Here is a 24,999-nt window from a genome sequence, read left to right on the forward strand (position 1 = left end):
AAGGGGTTTTCAAAAATTAGAAAGAACGCAAGAGCAATCAAACGATAAAAACAAAACAGGCTTCTTACCTACGAGAGCCTGGGGGCAAGCAAGGAGATAGGTCCTCTGTCTATAGCTGGTAACAGGTGGTGGTCGCAAAGTCTGAATCAAACTGACCTTGAACGACTTCAGGAGTCAAAACCGAGTCCGACTCCAGTTTGAACTTCAGCCTCAACCCCCAATAAGGAGTTTTATTCAGATCGTTTCTTTCCACTGAACACCAGTGGTTTCTCTTTGCTCTCTCTGGACATGGTTACCCACAGACGGAACGGGCTGGTGCTGTGTGAGCAATCTGCTTGCTGCAGCTGCTTCACCAAGATAAGCAGACACAACGTCTGCCCTGTGACAGCAGCTCAGCAGACTAGGCTCTGGCGGAAATCCTGTATCCTATCCCCTGCCTTTCGCAGGGTCCTCAATTCCCAGACTGCTGCCCAAGAGCAACAGGCAATGGAACTGGAGGTCTGCTCCTCAGGCAGGAAAAGGAGGGAGTTCCCTTCTCACAGCCTCCACCAATGACCTAATACCACCATTTGGGATGCTGGGCCATCGGCTTACCAGGATACTTAGAGCTGTTTGTGAAACCACTCTGACTAAATTTGCTCAGGACACAGACTAGGATGATAGGGAAAGAAAGGAGTTTCAGGTTTGTAAATAAAACAGCACTGTTTGTTATGGTTCTTGGGAAAAAGGACTATGCCATGTGAACAAAAACTGCTGCTAAATTCCTTTATCATTTTTGAGCACCTGGGATCTAGGCACTGTTTTCCAGGTTAGGAAAGTCATGACTGCACCAGTGCGATAGAGCATTTATAGGCTTTAAGCAGTCAAGCCAGAAGTCTGGAATGCAGGGAGCAAAAACTGCCCAACCCTGAGATGACGTGCCTCTCCGGATGGTGCTGACTGGTAACCTGGCAACCTACCCGATGAACGCCAGACCTCTAAACAACAACATGACACCTATGTTTATACCAGCACATCACAGAGACTCTTAAGGGAATTTGTTTCTCGAACTGTTGATTTCGTACTCTACTTTGCTTACCTGTTGCCGGAGTTGGTCCCTGGAGAGGTGGAATAATCTTCTCTGGCTCCTCCCTTCCAGCAAAGCATCCTGCAAGGTTCCCAGAGGCTTCTCCACGACTACTGCCCATTGGCGGGGTCTCCGCAGGCTGGAAAGCACTCGCCTTCCCTGCAGAAGCACTCTCCAGCTGTTCGGGCCCTGGGCCCGCCTCGGAAGGACAGGGCAGTGACATGTGACTGATTTCCCCCTCTGTCATCAGTTCTCCCGAGGCCTTGACTCGTTCTATGACAGCATCCACTATGCGACTCGCAGCCTCCTCAATCAAGTCCGCTGTCTCAGGCAGAAGCACGGCTTTGGCAGCGACGGTGCACGGCATAGGGGCAGCATCCCTTCCCCTGCCTGGGGCCTTGTCACCACGGCTTGAGAGCTCCGTCTCTGTGGGGTGCTCTTTGGCAGCAGGCTGCGGCGGGACGTGATGCGCTTCCTCATCCACCTGTGTCTCCTTGGAGTCGCCTGTGCTACGGCTGCCATCTGCTCCCCCCACCTTCCCCTTCTCCCAACCCAGGGACACGACCTCTGGGGGTGCGGCGCCCTGAGGGTCAGTCACACCTTTGTCCGGTAAAGCTCCCGGCAAACCCAGGATCATATTCTTCTCCTGGCTCGAAGAGACTTGCGGAATCTGGATGTCTGGAGCGTTGTGTGGTGTATCCTTTCTCCCGGTCCCAGTGGTGCCTTGCAGAGCACCGACCACGGCACCATCCAATGCTGCATTTCCACTCACCTCACAAGCAGTGGTCTTCCCCTGGGACTGAGTGTTTTTCACTTCAACATCCAGAGCAGAAGATTGCTCACAATTAAGAACCTCGAACCCATCTGGTAACAGATTTGGCAATGGAGGTGAGCTGTTCTGCTCTGTACCTGAGGCCTCCTGGCTTGAGTCTGCAGCCAGACTCGCTCCTGGTGGCACCAGGCTCTGTGCAGCCCCACCTTCAATCAGCTGTGCGACTGGTGGGGCCACTTCCTTGTTATGTTTAGTTTCTGCGTGAAGACAGGCCAAGGGTGTGCCCAGTGAATTACCGTTCCGAGGAGCTCTGTCCTCATCACAGACAGCTGAGCCAGGTTCTTCATGGAATCCCGGGGCCTCTTGTCCAGGAGGTGGTGTTCTCGGCTCTTCCTGCAACGTTCCTGAACGAAGAGTGTTGTCCTTAATGGAGGAACAGGTCACTGCTTTATCCTTGTCTTCTGGTCCCTGAGCTGCAGTGCTCTCTGGAACCACCTGATCTTTCCCTTCTTCAGTCAAAGCAGAATCAGAGGCCAAAGCGGCCTGACCCACATGGAGCAGGGAAGAGTCAGTGACCCCCTCGACGATATTCAGGACTTCAGGGTCTGCTGAGAGGCAGGGACGCTCACACTCCGCACCAGGTCCTATGGGACTGGTATTGCCCATGCTGGGCTGAAGATCTAGAGCAGAGGAGGGTGTGCACAGGCCTGCTACACTGTCTTCTGCTGGCTGCTTCTCCAGATCATTCGAGTCTCCATCTGGGCCATCTCTACAGTCTGTATGTGGTTCAAGAGTTGCTGTTCCTTTTTCATTCTGGGAGGAGGGGACAAGAGAAAGTGCGTCATCTTTGGTTACTGATTCACTGCCGGGACTGCCTGTCAGAGAGAAAGTCCTGCCTGATATCACTGCCTGGTCTGACACCCGTTCTTTCTCAGCTTTGGGGACAAGAGCATGTGGATGTGGAACTACCTCAAGCATATTTGCTAAAGGTGTTTCTAGTTTCGAATCTTTTCCTTGGCTTTCTTTATCCAAAACTTGGAGAGGACAAAAATCCACATGTTCCTGGGTGTCTCCATCAGGGTCAGGGGTGACCGTGTTAGCCTGTGGGCCTTCCAAGCAGCTGGCAGTGGGCAGTGGTTGTGTGTTGAGCAGCCCTGTGGTGGTGCCTTCAGGCTGGGTAACTATGTCATCACAGTGTTCTACAGCCAACACACCACTAGAAGTCCCCGTGTTCTGTCGACATGCAGAGGCAGCACAAAGTTTATCATCTCCAGTTGTAGAACAGATGGGTGATTTGCTGTTTTGGCTTTGAACATGAGATGAATCCGTTTCTGATTTCTGGTTTGGCATAACATCTTTTTGCGGCCTGGGAAAGGTTAAATCAGAGGGTGACAATGCCACACACATGCTGGCTAAGGGAGTGTCAAGCTCGAGACCTTCTGAAATCTCATCTTTTGCAGCAGCTAGAATTAACTGAGAGTTCTGAGCCCCTGGAGCATCAGCACTCTCTTCACAACTTCTAGAAGTTTCCGTTTCTGCAGTGCTTTCATCAATGGCAGTTTCTTCATCACTAACGACAAGTAAAGACTCAGCAGGCTTGTCAGCAACCAGGAAGCCAGAGGCAGAGACACCATTTGGAACACTGGCTTTATCCATAGGCTCGTCTGTGACTTTTAGGTCAGAGGCTCCAGCTGTGCTGATATTAGAGTCCTCAAATCTTTCCTTCATATTCTCCCCTGCTGCAAGCACATTCCTCTGGATGGTGGCCTCTGGGTTCACGAGACTGCGTTCCGTTTCCCTTGCAGTGTCTGGGACGCTGGCACCTGCTGGTGATGGGACCACCAGTTCACCTCCAGAGAAAGACTGGGCCGTGCCGGGCTCCAGGGCTACGCCTCCCTGCAGGACGCGGCCTCCACTGCCTGGAGACTCCTGGTCTGTGGTCATTGCCGACGATTTTGTTCCAGTTTCTTCATTTCTGACTCCACAGGATGGAAGGCCTTCTGTGTCCTTTCCTTTGCAATCAGGTGTGCTCTGACGGCAGCTGTCAGGATCAGACGTAGTCCCAGAGTCCACGATAGGTGCTGGCTCCACCTCGTCTCCTTTGCTCTCCACGCCTGTATTTTTCTTCCTACAGGAAGAGTCTGTATTCTCTTCCTTAACCACACTTGACAAATCATAGGAACTTTCAATCTGCCCCACAGTGCTCCCATGGCAGCACTGAGAGCTCTCAGCGCCTTCAGGAGAAGCAAGCTGCTGGCTGGCTGTGGGCTCTGATGCACAGGGAAGAAACTGACCATCTGTATCTTGGTCACTGGGCAGACTTGAAGGTTCTTGTGCTGTCACCACTGAGGGCATAAGACTGTCCATCTGTGTGAGGTTTGTTTTCTAGGAGGAAATGGAAGATATTTAAAAAAAAAATTGTCCGGGGGAAAAGATGTCACTGACACCTATAAGCAAAAATTCTGTTGGAGAGAACTCAGTAGCATTCCAGCCTCTCAAGTCACAGGATAAGCCAACCTAAATAAAAATAAATTCTCTCTTGTTCCTGACATTAATTTCCTCTTATAGTTGCATATCCACTAGAATGATAAAAATGGCAAGAATAATACAATATGACTATTTTCTATATTATGAACTTATTTTAGAAAACAGATAAAAACTGAGCCTCAAAAGAGCTCAGTGGCTATCTTCAAATGAGCAGCTGAGAAAGATACTTTTTATAGGGGCTTTAGAGGGGCAGAGGCTGCTTCCATCCCACCTCATACATACAAGTAAAAACAAATCCTGGCCAGTCTGGTAAACTCTCTTCAATCACAAGGCACAGACATATGCTCCCATGCCCTAAATTCTCACTGAGGAGTTACACAGCAACCTTTAATCTCCAAAATATGCTCCGTTCAATCTAGTTTAACAATTTTAGTTATGGGGTTATAATTTCAAAAAGAGTGGCACGGTCGATTCTTTCACCTCTTGATAAAAGCAGTTCCTCTGTTCCTCTAATACTGAATATTAAATAAATAAGAATATATTGAACTAGTAGTACCTAATTCTTGATTATTCTCAGATGGTACTGTGCTTTGAGGATATTATAGGTCATCTCAAAAATAGTTTTTGCAACTTGAAAAACAGATGTAACCAACTATACAGGAATGGTTAAAACAATCATGGTTAATCAACCTGATGGAAAATGCTACGCTGTTATATAAGTGTTAACTATGAAGACCACAGTGAAATAAGGAAAAGATATTTATAACATAATGTTTAAGAAAATAAACAAAACTTATAGTTAATCTAAGGTTATAATTATGCAAAAACTACAAGTACACGTATATAAGGCTTAGGAAAAAATGGAGAAAAACAAACACAGCTGATCTTTAGAGTGGGTTTACCTTTATATCAAAATTTCGGGAATCCTTAAAATGATACTATTTTTTTTCAACACATAAAAACTATTTTGCTCTCTATCTTTTTTTTTTTTGGCTGCACTGCGCACCTTGCGAGATCTCAGTTCCCTGACCAGGGATTGAACCCAGGCCATGGCAATGAAAGCGCAGAATCCTAACCACTAGGCCTCCAGGGAAGTCCCAAAACTATTTTTATAACACCTGGTTTGCTCTTCGCTCATTATCTGATCTACTACAAGAATCTCACGCAAATCCACCATGCACTGTCATCTCATTCACTTACCCATTCAGTTCCTGTGTCGAGCACTTACAGTACTCCATCATCAGCCGATTCCTGTCTACTCACTGGGTCTGATGTAAAAGTTCACACATGTAAGTGTAAAACGAGTTACGCTCACTGAAGTCCTTCCAACAATAGAGTACACGAAAAATGAATTTTCACTGAAAGCGTCTGTGCTATGCTCCTTAGGGTATTCAAAGTGGCTTGCTTCCCTTCCTGCTGAGAGTGTAACTGACTCCAAAAAAATTATGAAAGCAGGTCATTAAATTTAATAAAGAGTGAACATTACAGAACAGAGATTTGCAGAAAAAAGTTGTCTTGCTTGAAAAATTTTAGATGCTCCTAACACAAGCATCTTCTCAGTTTTAATTTCTCATAGTTTCCTGTAAAATATTCCCACACCTTGCAGGTAGCTTTGGCATCTACTAAGTGCTGTTTTCAAATGGACTATCATTCACCCAGTAAGAAGAGCCCTAAAGGAAAACCTGACCTTCCGGCAGTCTCTTCAGAGGAAAATAAAATGACACCTATTCTGGAACAGATATGACTCGGAGAGGCAGAGGCAGGTACATCTACAACCTGCTATGAAGTGTCCTGGCCTGCTGCTCTCCGAAACAAGCAAGGCCTGCTCCCAAAGAAGGCTCTGGCGTTGAGCTGACCCCAGATGACCTTAAATGAAATTACTGCCAAGCTTTTTCCAAATCAAATCAACTCTGAAATAAAATGGGTGGAAAAATTATCTAAACTTAGCCTTTCAGATGTCGTGGCCAAGAGAGATGTACCCATGTGACGTTTATATTATCCATAATAAATGCTACCAGGGAGTATGTAATGTTTTTATGTCTGGCAACAACTTTATCTTGAAGGCTTGAGTGGATTATAAAATCTTTATTGTTTTAGTGATCTTTCTACCACACAACTACCAATTTAAATATAGTAACACAGTCATCACTCATTGAAATAGCTGTGAAAAGGCTCCATTTCTGAGCATATTTGGTTCTTATTCTTCAGCAAAAATCTCAGAAACTGTTTAGCTCATTTCGTTTTATGAAGTTAAACCAACAAATTTATAGAGTTAAATAAATTTCCTTTTAAGCCAGGAAAATTTAGTTCTAGTTGTTGCATATTTCTGTATCTGCAAGGTGTATGTGTGTCTTTCGTTATTTTAAAAGCCTGGCCAAAAAAAAAAGAAAAATTCTCGCAGTCTCCTATTGCTACTACCCCAGTGCTGAGCTCTGTCTCTATAAATGCTAACATCTAATATAGCTAAAAACTGCTTTACAGGTTTCACAATCTTTGAGGGAAGCACTGTTATGTTCTAATTATAGTAAGGCTCATTGGGGGAAGGGGTGAGGGCACAAAAGCCTGAAAATGGAAATTTTCTGTCTTACCATTAGCTGCTGTTGGATGTTCATAAGTTTAAAAATATGTCCAGTGCAACTGTCTCCAGGAAGTGGGGGTTCCTGGTGTGGTTCAGACTCAGAGGTTAATGTATAGACGTCCAGCTCTCGGTGATGCCTCACAGAACAGTCTCCGTAAGGGATTTCATAGGATAAACTGCTCCAGGAGTCTGGTTCTCCAGTATCCTCCCTGGAAGCAAGCAAACTCTGGTTAATATATATGTATATTCTATACATAATATACATGAATATATTATAATATTACTATATAATAACATATATATATATATGTGTGTATACAATATACATATATATGTATTCTGCCTCCCAGGCAAAGGTTTAACCCTCTAAGTCTTATGCAAAATTTTGAACCTCATTGCTCTTTGAGGCTCTGCAGCAGAAATTTGGTTTGCACAGTTCCCCAGTAATTCAGGCATATAACTAACTGTTTCATTCTCTTCATAAGAGGTCATAAATGGGCTAAATGAAAACTGCAGGATTCCTCCCTAAGGATGTTCTTTTGATCAAGATAAAGAGAAGACTGGGATCCTAAAACAGTTAATATTATGCTCACAACCAAATAATGAGGAAATGTAAGGAGGATGGTTTTGCCCTGGTTTTCAAAAAAAGCAAGGCTTATGAAGCGTTTCTCTTAAAATGGGTTATACCATATGCTAAATGCAGTTGATCATATTGGGAAGGGAAGAACTAATCAATCCAATCCGTGCAAGGGCACTCCAATTTTTGTTAAAGATAGGTGGAGGAAGCACTCTCAAAATTCTCGAAGTCAACTATATAGAGGAAAACTATCAATATTATAATGCCTTATCATACTATACTTGTCAATATAATTATCAAATCCTATTTTGAATGAAGCACTTGGTTCCAAGAACTTTAAGCTATAACTTTAAATTTAAAAGACAAACAACTTTGCTCAACTCACATCATTATAGATACACCTCATATTCAAATAAAGCCGACAAATGCCCAGTATGTAAAAAAGCATTTCTGGGATAGGCCTCAAAACATGAATTCTCTTTACGTGGTTCTAATGAACCAGTACGCTGATATGGTATCCCAGAGATTCTGGAAGAAGGTGGAAGGTAGTGTTTGAGATCATTATCATGTTTTAAAATAAAAAATAAAACTAAAGAATTAAGAACTAATAGACATGCCATCCACTGACAAATATGAGAGGGAAACATTACTTCAACTCTCTCTCCAGTGTTCTGTCTACTAAATCATACCTGTCAGTTCTTAACAATTCACCAGAGAATAACTGGAATTTGAAAGCTAAAAATATGCTATAGTGGAAAACCTGTAACAAACTGGAGAGTCATACACTGGCTGAAGGTAACAATTAAGGCTGCTCCAAAAGAAAACTATTATAATTTCCATACTCAAGAGTGACTCCCAAACAGTTGCTTAAAATGAACTTAGCATATGCTATGCTAAATGTTTCATGCATTTACCAAGCTGCTCTACACTGAGCAAAGTGACCTCAAATAGAAAAGTACCTAAAAGATACTCACTTAAAAGTTCAACTCAAGAAGTCAATCAGCTCCACCAAGTGAGGGGGAGGCAACGTCTCTGTAAATTCAACTTTGGAGCTTGGGTTGACATCGTCACTAACTCTGCTTAACTGTCTGACAAGGCATTACTGGCATATCTGCTTACTCAGATTACCACTTATAGCCATGCTCCAATTTAAAAAAAAAAAAAGGTATTTTTAAACAAACTTGATTTATACACCACCACTGAGTGTGAACCAAATACAACAAGCTAGGAGGGAACTGTTTGCCAAGGCAGGAGCAATTAAATAGTGATACAGTCCATTCCCAGCAAGATGGAGTTTTCTACCAACCTTGCCACTATTAATTCTCAAACTGCTTCTTTTCTAATATCTAAACCTTGGGAAATTCCCTTCTGTAACCACAAACTATTTATCTACTACCTCTCCCATGCTCTCCCCTTCCAGAAGAATGTGCTTTTGTTGCCACAAGTGCTAACCCTTCAATCTCCCAATTCATCATCCCTGTGGATTTTTGTTGCTTCCTAGCCCACCTAGAAACCAAAGACTAGTTAATGCAATTATTCTCCCACTGGCTTGCATGAATATCTGCTGCTATTGACACTCTTCAAACCCATCGTGCCTGTAGGTCTGGGTAAACCCCACCATTCAGCAAGTATTTGTGCCAGTATTCTTGGTGCTGGTGATACAAACGAAAATCCTTGTCCTGTTGAAGCATATATACTTAGCAAGGGAGACAAAAGCAATCAAGATAAATAAAACACCTAGAATTCTGGAAGACAGCAAGTGTGGTGGAGAAAATAAACCAGAGATGAGGGCTGCAATTTGAAATGTGGTGGGTCAGGGAAGGCCTCACCGAGGTGACATTTAAGCCAATCCACTGTCTGCTCTGTATTCAACACTGTATAAAACCTTGGCTGGATCCACTTGGCAAAGTTCTATGACTAAGAATGTTTACTGCAACATTAGGTGTAATAGTACTAAAGACTGGAAACACCCTAACCAAGTCAGTAACTAGAGGGATGTTTGGTAAATTAAAGAACAGATCTACAGACTATTATGGAGCCATTAAATATAACTGAAAAAACAGTTCAATAACATTGAAATCTATATTCAGTGGAATAAGCAAAATAAAAAGAGCAAAAAATATAAGTATAGACAGTAAACTGCGCAATAAAAATAGTGTCAGGGTGGTTGGGTTATAGGTTTTCTTCTTCTCTGGGATTTTAATTAATGTCTTAAATAATTTTTTAAGTTCCTATTCAGCCAGGCCTCGCTGCTGCTCTGTAATGCTTCTTACTCATGTGTGTTAATCCATCCCCACGGGGGTTACCAAAATGTTCTATAATTTCCTCAAAGGCCTAACATTAACCTTGTCTACTTCATTCTCAGGTGACCTTTTCTCCCATCTTAGTGAAAAGCTTGAGGCCATCTAACATGAACTAAACCCATCTTCAATCCACCCAAAAATGCCTGTGCCCGTCTCCTCTAACTTCAGGGCACCTCTCTATGCAGTGGGTTTGCTCTGTTCCACACCCCCGTCCTTAGGTAACTGGCTCGGTAATCACTCCCTGGATGCCTATAGTTTTCCACCTGCTTCTGGACTAGCTCCTTCCCCATCCACCTGCAAGTACCATGAAAACCTCACCAGTAGACACAGCAGAGGCAGGAAAAGGGATTACTGCACAGGCGCCCGCAGCAGCAGCAGCAATCTTTACTCAGCCCTGCAGACCAGCGGTTCTCTCTGAGGAATCCAGCCCCTAGGGGACATCTGACAATGTCTGGAGACATTTTTCGTTGTCACAACTTGGGGATGGGGAGGGGTCCTACAATGCACAGGACAGCTCCCTAGAAGAAAGAATCATCGGGCCCAAACTGCCAGTGGTGCTGGTGTTGAGAAATCCTGCTGTAAACCCCCGAACCCCTTTCTGTCTGCCCTCCTCTTCCTTCCCTTCTACCTCCTTACCAGCCATTTGAACAATTAAAGGCTTTGCGCCTACTCCCTCCCACTGCTACTAAAACTTCTGTCTCGGGTTCCACTGACAAAACAAATCTCCAAATCCAATGGCTTTTCTTTGTCTCCACTGTCCTTGAGTTTTGTAGCATCTTAAAATGGTGACCTGATTCTTCTTTTGACATTTATTCTCACTTGACATTCATAAAGAATCATCCTTTTCACCCACTGCTTTCTCTGGCTTTTTCTTCTTCTTCTCACATCTTAGATGTGAACAGATGTCAACTTCCTGAACTTGGTCTTCTATTAAATGGTAGGCACTGTGCTAGATGCCAGGGCTACAAGGTTAAATATGATACCTTTCTCAAGAATAATGTAAACACACAGCCTAAGGTCAAACATGAATTACTATTAGATAGCCATAGTTTGGCCTACTGGTGTTACTGTCACCTCCATGGAAACGAAAAGCAGAAACAATCTCATGGGAGTTTTACCCTTATGAGTGTGGCATTTTATGCACTAAATATACCATATTTCATCAAAATTACAATGCTATTACTTGTAAAAGCAACATCATTTTCTGTATTACTAAGAAGGAAAAGAACTGTTGTGAGTTAAATTATGACACAAGTTAGAAAAATTTACATCTTAAAAGAGATAATACAGGGAATTCCCTGGCAGTCCAGGGGTTAGGACTCCTCGCTTTCACTGCCGAGGGCGCAGGTTCGATCCTTGGTTGGGGAACTGAGATACTGCAAGCTGCGTGGTGTGGCCAAAGGAAAAAAAAAAAAAAGAGAGAGAGATAACAGAGTATAAATACAGTCAACTGTCCCTCTGAATACTGGTATGGGTGGTACAAACAGTTCAAATGAACAAACAGTTCCAACATCAACTGCTTAACTTCATTCGCCTGTGAGTCCCAAGCCTGCAACAAACGGACAGCAGATACAAGTGAAAAGGGTAGCTCAGAGGCTTTAGACAGACTTAAACACCTAAGACACTAGTTTTCAAACTTTTAAGTAGCTGAACAGTTTCAAATAAAGCCACATGCAGAAACAGAGTTGCTCTGGTGATAGGGGCAGTAGAGGGAAGGAAAGGCAAAGCCCAGCCCTCCCTCCAGCCACCATCCCTCCTAGGTGGGTTGTGAGACTGATACTAAACCCAAGGAGTAGCTAAATGTTCTTAATTCCCAAGGTACAGGCTTTCTTTATGTACAACTACCACATTTCCCACTTTAAGGTCATTCTCCTTGTTTAGTCTCCTTTGCACTTGTAGAATAACTACTCCATATTCTCCTGATTGAAGCCCTTTGTATGCTTACAGTTAGTAATTAAGTTGACCCCTCGGCTTTGTATTTCTGCCATGGAGAAGAATATGCCTGGGTATCTAAAATTTACCTTAGAAATACTCACAAAGCTTTTATGTAATCAAATCAAGTCTGGCAGGACAGAAAAGCACATCCATGAATGCACTAGAAATTCTAGTTATTTCAGCTGGTGAATTAAGAGGCACCATAGCCTCAGCTGAGGCTTTTTTAAAAAAATGAGTGAAAGGGAGATCTGTAGATGAAGGAGTATAAATGCTGCGGGAAGGTTTACAGAGCTCTCCACGACCTTTCATTTTTCACCCCTATGAGGACACCACCACACTGAACAAAGAAGAGGGTATTTTTACTACCAGTTGTGGCAACTGTGCAGTATAGGCATTATTTCATTACTACGACATCAGATGGTACTGGCGTAGAATTTCTTAGATTGTTACATTCAACCACATCCCAGATCAGACTTCAAGATATAAGGACTGATATTATGATTACTGGAAACTTTCAATCATCCTGTCAGTAAGGCAATTAATATTGCTTCCAACCATTCTCAGGCGCCTTGAATTTCATCTGGAGTATCCAGCACAGCTCCAAGTGCAGTCTCCCATCTCTGAGCCCTGAAAGACTTGTTCTGCACCGTAACCTTTTCTTCATTCACCCGTAACCCCCTAAGGAGGAGCAGGACCATACACCTTCTGACTTGCTGGGTCTCACTACTCTGCTTCATCTCCTGACACATTGTAGGTACTCAAATATTTGTTGGGATTTCACTCAAGGGCAAAAGAGTAGGGATATTCTTTATAAAAATGGTTTGAGATCACTAAGAACTCACTCTCTGTGAGAGGACAGATAACCTAAAGAAGTAATTCTAGTAAGACCCAATGTAGTGGCAGTAATGGCTTAAAAGGTCTAGCTGGTAAAGGAGACTAAAAAGTCATGACAACTGAATTCAGTATATGATAAAGATCAGGAGGAAAAAACATTGCTTGAAAGTATATTTTTGGCAGCTGGTGAAAAGTGAATATAAACTATATATTAGATAATCATAATATATTAATGTTATATTACTGATTTTGATAACTGCCCTGTTATAAGAACATGCTGAAATAATTAGGAATAAAGGGGCATGATGTCGGCAACAACTCTCGAAAGAGTTCAGTAAAATTCTATCCATCTATCTACACACACAGATAAAGCAAATAAAACATTAACAATTGGTGGATTTAGGTGAAGGATACACAGTGGTTCACTGTACTATTCTTCAATTTTTTTAAATTAATTAATTAATTTATCTTTGGCTGCATTGGGTCTTCATTGCTGCACGCAGGCTTTCTCTAGTTGTGGCGAGCGGGGGCTACTCTTTGTTGCGGTGCACGGGCTTCTCATTGTGGTGGCTTCTCTTGCTGTGGAGCACGGGCTCTAGGTGCGCAGGCTCAGTAGCTGTGGCACACGGGCTTAGCTGCTCCGCAGCATGTGGGACCTTGCCGGACCAGGGCTCGAACCCGTGTCCCCTGCATTGGCAGGGAGATTCTTAACCACTGTGCCACCAGGGAAGTCCCATTGTACTATTCTCACACCTTTTCTATGAGTTCAAAATTTTTCACAACAAAAAGTTAAATATAAAACATCAATTAAAAGAAAGGCAGAGAGTAGTAATTCTTTCACTATTCTATGATTACTATTTACTTCAGGCAAGGAAGAAACTAATATTTGGGTATCTACTAAGAGACAGGCACCCTGATACCCCATATATTTAATCCTCATTCGAGTCTTTCAAAGAAGTGCTATTTCTAGTTCAGAGGAGGGGAAACTGAGACTCAGAAATACTAATTCATTTGCTTAAGATATAACACATACATCAGACTTTGATAAATCTGGCTTCAAATGACAAATTTTACCACTTAGGAGAAGTAAGCATTTGGGCTAGATATGTAGTCTCTTTGAGTATGTATCATAATCTGTAAAAAGACAGTAAGAGTCCCTTTAAAAGTTGCAGTGGTAATTAAAGGGGACAGGAAACAAAGTATCTAATAACACCTGGCACACAGGAGGCAGTCAGTAAACCTTAGTACTCAAATATGTAATGGAGTAACAGATCTGGATCCATGTTGGACTGACCCCAAAGCCTGTACCCTCCCCCCCCACACACACACCTAATGCTGCACTGCTTCCAGTGGAAAGGGCTGGTCTTTAATAGAAACTCATCAGGTGCCACAGCAGGAAGCACTGAGGGTCATTTGAAGGCAGGATGGAGCAAAGAGGCCTTTAGGGGAAACATTTCTTCACGAATTAAAAGAATGTCCACTCCAGGCAGAACATTTTTCAACACACAAGCATTCTCCAATGAAAAGTTCTAAAGTCTGCCCTCTTCTGAGTTTCTCACAGAATGAGCAAATCAACCACAGTCATTCTCCGGTGTCTGGTGAGACTCTGACAAAGTGTAGGACAAATCGCAGAGCCCACATTCTACCTAGCTATTTTCAAAATGAGCACATTCTACTCACTTGAAGGACAGTATCAACTTGGGCATTTATCCCTTCAATCTTTTTCACAAATGACACCCCCAACTGTTTACCACATTTTCCATAAAACTGACACCAATCAGTACCTACGTTTTCCTAATGGGAGAAAATATTCTACTCACCATAAGAAATCACCACAAATTCATCTAATTATGTTTAATTTAGATTTCCCTAGAGGCTAAATCACCAGTCAATATCAGGGGAAAAGCATGGGTATTGAGGTCTGTGTAGAATCTCATTTATGCCATGATCTGATCTAAGAAAAATTATTTAGCTTCTATGAGCCAGAGGTTTTTTCCATCTGCTTTTTAAAAAGTGGGATAATACTAACTTTCTTACAGAGTTGTTTTAAGGATTAAAAGATATAGGGATAGAGACAGCCTTACTATATATATGCCTAGTTAAGTACTCATTAAATATTGGGTTCTATTTCCTTCCACAAGCAAGGGGTACAAACATAACCACTCTCTTTTACAGCTAAATTTAATTATTTAACAATGTGTCAAATACTGAGCTGTGTGTTTTACATATCACCTAATTTATTCTTTTAACTATCCTGTGAGGGAAGATACTATTACCCCAATTTGCAGATGAGGAAACTGAAACTGTGAGAAATTTAATAACTTGCCTAACAGTCTGTTAAGCCAGAATTTGGGCTGATATTCTAAACCACCACACAAAACTACCTCTGCTGCCTTTTTTTTTTAATTTAATTTAATTTATTTTTTTATACAGCAGGTTATTATCCATTTTATATACATCAATGTATACATGTCAATCCCAATCGCCCAATTCATCACACCACCATCCCCAACCCCCCGCAGCTTTCCCCCACTTGGTGTCCATACGTTTGTTCTCTACATCTGTCTCTCAACTTCTGCCCTGCAAACCGATTCATCTGTACCATTTTTCTAGGTTCCACATATATACGTCTCTGCTGCCTATTTTGCACTAGAAAATGCAGACCAATGAAACAAACTAAATATTTTTAACATATGGACTTTGGAGGATTAAGTTTTGGAGATGCAAGTTCTAGATTGTTGTGCATTGTGGACATGGGTATAGTTTGTGGTCCACGGCTTTTGTGGTCATTCTTCTCTGTTCCTTTTCACTCTGAGGGGCTACTTGGGCTCTCTCACTCTATGGTTCCATGACTTTTGGAATACCTTGCTCCTCTAACAGTCGAAGTTCTCTATTTTCTAGCTTCACCTTATTGCACTGCTTTCAAATCCTGAAAAATAATTTTTTTTTTTTTTTTTTTTTTGCGGTACGCGGGCCTCTCACTGTTGTGGCCTCTCCCGTTGCGGAGCACAGGCTCCGGACGCGCAGGCTCAGCGGCCATGGCTCACGGGCCCAGCCGCTCCGCGGCATGTGGGTTCTTCCCGGGCCGGGGCACAAACCTGTGTCCCCTGCATCGGCAGGCGGACTCTCAGCCACTGCGCCACCAGGGAAGCCCCCTGAAAAATAATTTTTAATACCTACCATGATACTAGTTATATTTACATCAATATCTAATATACCAACATTCACAGGGTAAGTAAAAATTAAAGTCAAGTTTATACTAGATTAACATCTAAATATTTATTGATGTGATCAAGCTACTTAGTTGTTGACTGTTCTTACTTAATCAGATTTAAGCCACCAACCTAATTCAACAAACTCTCAGGAATTAATTTTCAGATGCAATGTTAAGTCTAATTTTCCCACTAAAGCAAAGTTCTTAATCTTAACTGCATTTTAGAATTACCTGGAGAGCTTTTAAAAATCCTCATGTCCATATCACACCTCACACGAACTAAATAAAAATCTCTGGAGGAGGCGCTGAGGTATCAATATTTTTTAAAGGTTCCCAGGAGATCCTAACGTATAATTAGAATCCCCATGTGATTCTAATGTGCAGCTAAGGTTGTAAAACACCACATTAAAGTAACCTACAGGTCCCAATTCATTTACGTAAGTATAGCTAAGGCTAGCAAGACTGCAATGAATACTAGAGTTGTTAATATATCCTTTGACCTAATTATACAGTTCCCTGGAATTTATCCTATATAAATAATTTAACAGAAATAAAAATCAGTAAGTAAAAAATGAGGCTCACTGCAGCATTCATTAGTTAATTTCTGGGTTTTTTAAGATTAAAATTAACATTCAATGTTAAATGGTTTAAATACTCATGATAACCAAAATATTTTAGATGGCCTAAAAGATAATTATAAAGACCAGAGAAATAGATTAAGAAGATGAAACAGTGAAAAAGTATCAGAAGACAAAACAGAATATCAGCTGCAACTATTTAAGCAATTCCATGCAATGTGGGACGTAATATCTGATAATAAAATAAACCTGTCTTCTGGTGGCAGCATTATGAATAATTTTGTTATGTAAACGTAATTGTTTAAAAAAAATGCAATTCTTCCCTCCCTGTTATCTTTCTTGCTTCTGGCCTAAGTCAAAGACAGAGGCAGCTTAGTGCAGGCATCGTCGAGAGTTGCATCAAGGGAACATGGAGATATAAACCACAACACAGGGACTTCCCTGGTGGTCCAGTGGTTAAGAATCCACCTTCCGATGCAGGGGACACAGGTTCGATCCCCGGTTGGGGAACTAAGTTCCCACATGCTGCAGGGCAACTAAGCCCCCATGCCACAACTACAGAGCCCATGCACTCTGGAGCCTGCGGCCCACAACCAGAGAGCCTGCGAGCTGCAACTACTGAGTCCGCGCACTGTGGAGCCCGCGTGCCACAACTAGAGAGGCCATGAACTCTGGAGCCCACGTGCCACAGCTAGAGAACCCGTGTGCCGCAACCACTGAGCCTGTGTGTTGTGGAGCCTGCGTGCCACAACTAGAGAGCCTGCATGTCGCAACTACTGAGCCCAAGTGCCGTAACTACGAGCCCACATACCACAACTACTGAGCCCGCATGCCACAACTGGAGAGAAGCCAACGCACCACAACTAGAGAGAAGCCCACGCACTGCAATGAAAGATCCTGCGTGCTGCAACTAAGACCTGACACAGCCAAGAATAAATAAATATTTAAAAACAAAAAAAACCACAACCCAGAAGTCTCAGCTTGGACTCTGATACAGTTACATTTAATTCATCCCCAGAACAACACCAGGCACTTCAAACAGATCTTCAGCTAAGAAGCAACCCAGATGGATCAATTTCTACTCATTCAGTAATGCATCCTCTCTTTCTCAGCCCCCTCACTTCCCAGATGACTTTAGGTCAGCTAAATGATGGAGATTTCTATTTAAATATTACTGGGTTTATCCTTATATAAAGATAGATTGATCTCTCACAGAACTTATGATTCTCTGCCTATTCCATGACAGTTATTGGCTTAATACCTACTTATGTCCTTTGCCTACAAAGTGCCTGATGTTACTTAATAAGAGTGAGAAATACAGGCACGTGGGAATTATTTTGAAAGGGAGAACATCACTGTTGACTAAAATTAAATTCTAGGTTGGGAAAAGAGACAGAAATGCTTACAAAATAGTCTGAAACTTGGGAAGAAAAATAGAACTGTATGAAGTAACTTCAGACTGATGACAGAAAACAAATCAGGAAGAAAAATCCAATATCCAACTATTAGAAGAGAGGTAATATGTCTTTAAAATGTTAGTTTCTTCTTCTTTAGCTTTCTCATGGAGCAAACACACAAACAAAATCAAATAGCAACCCTATATGTTTACCGATTTAAATAACCTATTCATAATAGAGGGAAAGGAACGCACATCCATTTTTTCCAATCTTATTTCTGACAAGCACTTGAAACTCAATATGATAGAAAGACTAAGAGCTAAATATGAATCCCAAACTCCAATGTAATGGTGACCATTAAAATCAGTTGAGTAACAGGCTTCCAACAGTGAAGATTCCATAATTCTATAGATAAGCTATTTGTTCTACTTATAGAAACTGATAACTTTAATACAAGTCATCACTCTGTAAACTAGCTTTTCCAGTTCAGGAAAAAGAAAAAGAATTTTTGTTCATTAATCTGGGCAGGACTCTTATCTTCAGGCATGAAGTTCATTTGACTTTATAGCAGGTTACTGTCATTAAAATTTAAGAAAAGAACCCATACTTAAGTCCAATAAGCTTCTAATGATCGTGTGTATTTTTATAAACCCCACTGCCCTTATTCAACACTTTTCATAATTCAATTGATGAAATGGATTAATCTTACTTAGAAGCAGTTAGGTAAGTAAAATAAGTCAAAATAAAGACTAGTCACAGACAGATGTGACTTTTTTTCAGGTCTCCTCTAAGTTGCTACTTTTGCAGAAACCATAAAACATTGATCTACTCTCCCTGATTACAGAACTATACAATAAGTAGATTAAATGTGTCAGATGAGAACTTCTCAAACTATGAATTTCCAATTCATCACAGAAGTAAAAATTCTAAAAATTACTAGAAAAACAAAATTTACAAGATAAAAAACTTATGCCCAAAGTTTTAATAGATTCAATAGACATATAATTACTCTGTCAAATTACTATTAAAAGTTTCTAAACACATACAGTACTCTCATTATACATTATACTGATCTCATCATGGACCAGTGACAAAGAGTTGGCAGATCAGCCCTGATCCAGGGCCTCCCTCATTTTGAGCAGCAGTGTGTTATACGACAGAGATCCCTCCAGACTGCGAGGAACCATATTTTACATTCTTAACATCTAGAGACCCTGGAGAGAAGTGGCAACAGAAAGGAGAGTCATGGCATAGACTGGAATATGGAATGTGGTACCAGCTACGGACCCACTGGACAAGTTTCCTTTTGTCCCAAGGTATACTTCACATTGTCCTGGAAAAGCTGAAAACTAACTCAATAATATTCAAGAGTATTTTAAAAGTTCAATCCCAAACAGTGTTTATAATTATTATTTTTAGAAAATCAAAAGCACCTAAAAAATCCACTTTAACAGACACGTCACCAAGAACTTCTGCAATTTACTGACATGATTTCCTTTAACCAAATGTGAAATACAGGAAACTAATCACTGTACATAATAAAAATGATACAGTTGACCCTTGAACAACACAAGTTTGAACTGCACAGGTCCCACATATACATGGATATTTTTCAATAAAGACATATAGTACTACACAATCTGCGGTTGCTTGAATTTGAGGCTGCGCAACTGCAGATATGGATGGCCAACGATGGGACCTGAGCATCCATGGATTTTGGTATCAGCGGCAGGTCCTGGAACCAACCCCCCATGGATACTGAGGGACTACTGTACACTGTAAAGCAGTACCCAGCTTTTCAGAGCTCTTTCATTATAAATACCATTTTTAATATTCCAAGTGATAAGGCTGATGTTCTGCGTGTAGACGAAGAACAAAGTTCGGGTAAACCAACCAAGGTTTCACAGAGCTAAGGGCTGAATGAAGGTTAAAATACAATTTTTTTAATTCATTCCAAGCAATCTATTCCTAAGCAATTTAGTATAGTAACTTATGCGGATTAATGAGCTAAAAGAAAAGATACAAGCTAAATGTTTCTTTAGATTACCCTTAAAAAAGGTACTAAGAAGTATCCTACTGAACACCTGTATCTTAACAAACTCATTTTCATATTAGCACATATTCTCTAAAATGGTATATGTATAAAAAAACCCTAGAAGATATTTACAGCATAAACATATAGAGAATTTTAACTTACTCTGTACAAGTTTAAAATGAAAATCTAAATCCTATTAAATAGGAGGGAACTGGGTTACACATGTGGCAATTACAAAAACACTATTTCTCAGTATATGAAAAGCTCTGTATGAATACTTGTTTTCAAATGTTCATATACATATTTTTCTATTGCTAAATAAAATGTTACCAAAAGTCCATTGAAAAGATGGTATGCCACTGTATTACAAATGCATTCTACCAGGAATTTGGTCTTCTCTGTTCTTAAGTTCATATTTCAAGATATTTAAAAAAAACATATTTTCAGAAAATGAATAGTCTAGGTTATGTATTTTTTCATTTATTCATTCAAACATTCAACAAACATTCATGCAGTATCTTTTATGTTCCTAGGTACAAGAAATATATTGATGAATAAATAAGACAGCCAAGCTTCCTACCATAATGGAACTTATAGTATAGAGGGGTATGATTACAGTTAGAGGTAAGTGCTTTAAAGAAAATAAAACAAGGTGTTTAGCACAGAAAATTCCCTGGAGTGGAGACAGTGGCTTCTGAAGATAGGTGTCAGGAAAATCTTTCAGGAGATAAGGCAATTGATCTGAATCATACAAAAGAGCCAGCATGTGGAGTTTACTGGGACAGAATGTATCAGGCAAAGGGTACAGCAAGTACAAAGAGCCTGAGGTAGCAACGAGCTGGCCAGTGCAGCTGGGGCCAGTGTAGCTGTGCAGTGAAAGCAAAGGAAATAAAGAGAATGTTATGAAATGAGGTCTGAGAGTTGTACAGAGTTTGGATCTCATGGAGCTTTGCAGATCATGTAGGAACCAGAATTTTATTTTGAATGAGGTGAGAACATATTAGAAGGAGGAAGCCAAAGGAGAAAAAAAGCAAAGAATGAAGCCAGCAATACTAGTACAATTAGTATGGTACCAGGTGTATATTACTGACTTTTAATCCTTACAACCAATTTGAGGCAGGGGTCAGTGTATTTCCATTTTTCATGTGAGGACACTTAGGCTTAAGGAACAGCTTGCCCCAGTTCACAGTTAGTAAGTGAAAAGGCCAGAACTTGTACCCAGATCTAATTCTAAAACTTCTGTACCTCTTTACACTATCCACAGTAATACTTACCCTCTAACACTTTCAAACTATGAGCACATATTCAAATTATGCAAATTCTAAGTCTGATATAATATTTATCAGAAGCTAATCAGGTATACTGGGTTTTCTGTTATAAATTTTATAATATCCACAGCAAATTTTCAACTGTAGAAAAACACAAATCAAGACACCATTCCTCAGAGAGAGGATTACATCATCCAAACTGAGTATCCATAGCTGGCCCAAAACCTCAAGGTTTATGTATGTGGTACAACAAAATTCAATAAGCTCAGAATGAATTCCAACTTATTTCCCAGCATTCCGGTTGTTATGCAACAGTCAACAACCAATCAACCTCTGCCTTCTTACCTTGTCTAGCACATTGCAACTCAAGAAGAAAGTTCAGTATGATGCTAACGTAAATGTAAAACCCTGTCAAATCAACTGCAGAGAAAAACATTTTTCCGGTACTAGTCATTCAGGCGGAAGCTCAAAGATACTTGCTAAGATACAGCAAAAAGCCAGATCAAATGGCAGAGAATAAACAATGAAGGTCAACAGTGCAACAGTCTGGAAGCTGATACTCACTTATGGCTGCCCAAGCACCACGAGTATCGCAAGCCCATCCTATTTGGGTCCTGGCTTTAACAGCAGAGGAAACCCAGCAGGCATGTTTTGCTCAGTCTACTTCTGACAGGAACTGCAGCATCTAGTTCCTTATTTGAGGGTTACAGCAATATCGTCGATGAAACCACATCACCCTAACAGTGCCAAACCTCAAGGAGTCCTACAGAATCAACCACAGCTCCACTGAGATGGAGTGGGAGAGGCTAAATGCCAGAAAAGGGGGAGGGAGGGGAGGGAGGGGGAGGGGAATCACTGATCCACCTCTAAATGAATAGGAGGCTACTACCTTAGGTGTCAGTAGAGAACTCACTGCTAGACTAGTTATGCATTCACAAACATGCAGATTCACTAGAAATTTTGGCACTGATAACTCTGTTTTTGTCCTCCCTCCTTCCTTTTTGACATAGTACTGCCACTCTGCCCTTAACAGCTAGAATGGGAAGAGCGCAAAGGAAAAAGAACACATAATTTGAACAAACTACTGTGCATCAGCAATTTGGTACAAATTCTATGCTGTTAAATAATTTAAAACAAAAGTTTTATAAGGCAATGGTTAGAACACAAGCTGGAAAGTTGGACAGACTTGGTTTGACTCCTTACTGTGACGTTAACCCTGTGGGATCTTGGACTACTTACCCAAATTTCTCTGCAGCTCAAGTTCCTCATCTGTAAAGTGGGAGTGACTAGGTTTGCTGTGAGGTCAAATGACCTCGAATGTAAAGTGTTACCAGCATAACGTTTGGCTCTCCCAAAGTGCTCAATAAATTGTGACTATATGGGTGAGTTTGACCAGGAAAAAATACATCAGAAACTAGATGGTGGTGCAAAGAGATGTCATATTCATGTAAAGCTGAGTGACTTTCCAATGACTCTTCATTCCTAGCTCTCCAAATAAAGGGATATGCTAAAGCTCCTAACAACTTTATAAGCATGTTCTCATTTAATCCTAACAGACCTATGAGGTTCATGCTATCATTTCCCATTTTACAGATGAGGAAACTAAGGCTCACAGATGACAAGCAATAGGGATGCACTAAAGTTCAGCTCTGCCATTTTTTTAAATTTTTATTTTTGGCTGTGTGGACTCTCTAGTTGTGGTGCGTGGGCTTAGATGCCCGGCATGTGGGACCTTAGTTCCCCAACCAGGGACTGAACCCGCATCCCCTGCACTGGAAGGTGGATTCTTAACCACTGGACCACCAGGGAAGTCCAGCTTTGCCATTTTTAAGGCCAAACAATTGAATGTCTACCAAACATGTATGTGATCAACGATCAAGTACATAATTTAAAGTGCACATCTCATCTGCTTTTGACGCAAAAATTCTAATGACCACTTAAAGCATAAATGTGTATTTACTATAAGAGTAAAACACTACAATAATTAGTGTTTGTGAAAATTGTTAATGCTATGCACAATACAAGAGTGTTTCAAATGATTAAATTAACAGAGAAATAGCTTGACAGTTAATATAATTAAGAGAGTGCAATGGCTAGATAACTTTACAAAGATCATTTACCTTTTCTGAGCCACAACTGTTCATAACAATTTAAATGATAGAAGAATTACAGAATTATAGATATTATATTAAAAAATCCTAATTCTGATTAACTTTTTGTTAACTCATTCATAACATTAAATAAACATTCACTAGAATAAATGTTTTAAGTTGTACATATCTCTTTCCATTTAAGCCAAGTGTCCTTCAAGGGAAAATTCTATTTGTAAATTAGTCATATCTTAAAAAAAAAAAATTAAAAGCAGAATGTCAACACTGCCACCTCCAAATTTACAAGGAGAAATGGCCAAAACCATGTATAACAACCAAGACAAATCATCCTCAATCCAGATATAAATGTATGAAGAAATGTATTAGAAAAAAATGAGGTACCTCAAATATGTTTTGGTTTTGCTAACCAAATACTTCAAGGATATAACAATATACAGCCGTGCCTCAGTATCCGCAGGGGATTTGTTCCAAGACCCCCCACGTATACCTAAATCTGTGGATGCTCAAGTTCTTTATATAAAATGGCATAGTATGTAGTTATAAGTGTATATGGACACTAAACATTTGAACAAAACCTTGTCAAAATGATTGTTTTACAGTGTTAAACAAGTTCAGCAGCTCAAGTACCTTTGAGATTCAATAAATCAAGAATCCTAAGTACAAAATTCTGGAAAATTCTGAAAAAAAAAAAGTTCTGGAAAAACTCCCCTGAATTATAATCTCTATCACCCACCTGCTTAGAGGTACTAATGCTCCAGCAGAAAGTGAGTGTGCTGTTAATGAATTGAGAGCAATCTAGAAGCTGGTAATGCTGAGAAATTATTGTTCTTCCACTATAAACTTTTAAAATAAGACTATTAAATCTTAATAAACATACAGAATTACATTTTATACTATTCCATATTTATTCCTGTACGACACAACTTCATTCTACACTGGTGATATTCAGCTTTGGTCACATATTGATTTTAGCCAAAATGTTTATTCAACAACCCTTATTTTTTTCCTTGCTTAAAAATCATTTTTATTTTTGTTAATAATAAATGCAGGTAAAAATTTCAAGTCATTCTTTCTATTGGTATGCCTTGAAGGAAATTTCAAAATTGATCAAATAATGTGTAATATACTAAAGGTTTGTATTTTTTAGAGGGTAGAAGGTGCCAACTGATCCTTCATTTTTCTCACATACACCTATCAACCTATCAACGTGAACTCCAGGTTCACGTTTACTTCCACCTGGGTCTGTAGTGAAGTCAGAAATACTTTCAAAAATCACATGCTGTTGCCATAGAGAATTTGTTACCACAGGTTAAGCTGTGTAACTTCATAACTCTGAAGAAAACCTCTGAGGCCTAAATGTTACACCAAGAACAAACATAGGCTGGGGCCATTTGCGCGCATACAGCAGGGAGAAAAAAGAAGTGTACGGTAGGAACCACAAGACATATGAAATGGCTTTGTTATTCCAACCAACTTCCAATACCCACGCATCTTCTTAGAAAGCCCAAGACAGTGTAAAAGGCCATGGGTTTTGGATTTGCAACCTGGTTCAAATTACTGCTCCGTAACTAACCAGCTATGGTGATCACCTTGTGATCTGAAGATAATATGCCCACCCCCAAAGGGTCTGGGGGGTGAGAATTTGCACAAAATGCCTAACGCAAATACAATAAATGGTAACTAGCGTAATTGTTAAATACATACAAACATTATTCTCAGAAAGTACATTTTGCAATTTTCCAGCAGGTTGCCAGATAGGGCAATCCTGAGATTAGTAGTTGAATGCTTTAAAAAAACTATGAAATGTCAAAATTCTTAAAATGCTTCAGTGAGAAATTTACCAA

The 24,999-nt window shown here is 40.6% G+C and overlaps 1 protein-coding gene across 10 annotated transcripts in view; it reads right to left on the reverse strand.

The window, feature by feature from the left end:
• The window catches only part of AKAP13 (A-kinase anchoring protein 13), a 340,842-nt gene that overhangs the window by 155,107 nt on the left and 160,736 nt on the right, over positions 1-24,999 (reverse strand). For 9 of the 10 annotated variants that reach the window (XM_079914830.1, XM_079914829.1, XM_079914831.1 and 6 more), the window contains exons 6-7: positions 6,914-7,112; positions 1,079-4,223 (exon numbers count right to left, since the gene is read on the reverse strand). In XM_079914830.1, the coding sequence (XP_079770956.1) occupies positions 1,079-4,223; positions 6,914-7,112 (3,344 nt within the window). The remainder of the gene's footprint in view (positions 1-1,078; positions 4,224-6,913; positions 7,113-24,999) is intronic. The other variant, XM_079914822.1, reaches the window with a different exon arrangement.

This window comes from Stenella coeruleoalba (genome assembly GCF_951394435.1).
Source record: "Stenella coeruleoalba genome assembly, chromosome: 2".
NCBI classification, from domain to species: Eukaryota; Metazoa; Chordata; class Mammalia; order Artiodactyla; family Delphinidae; genus Stenella; species Stenella coeruleoalba.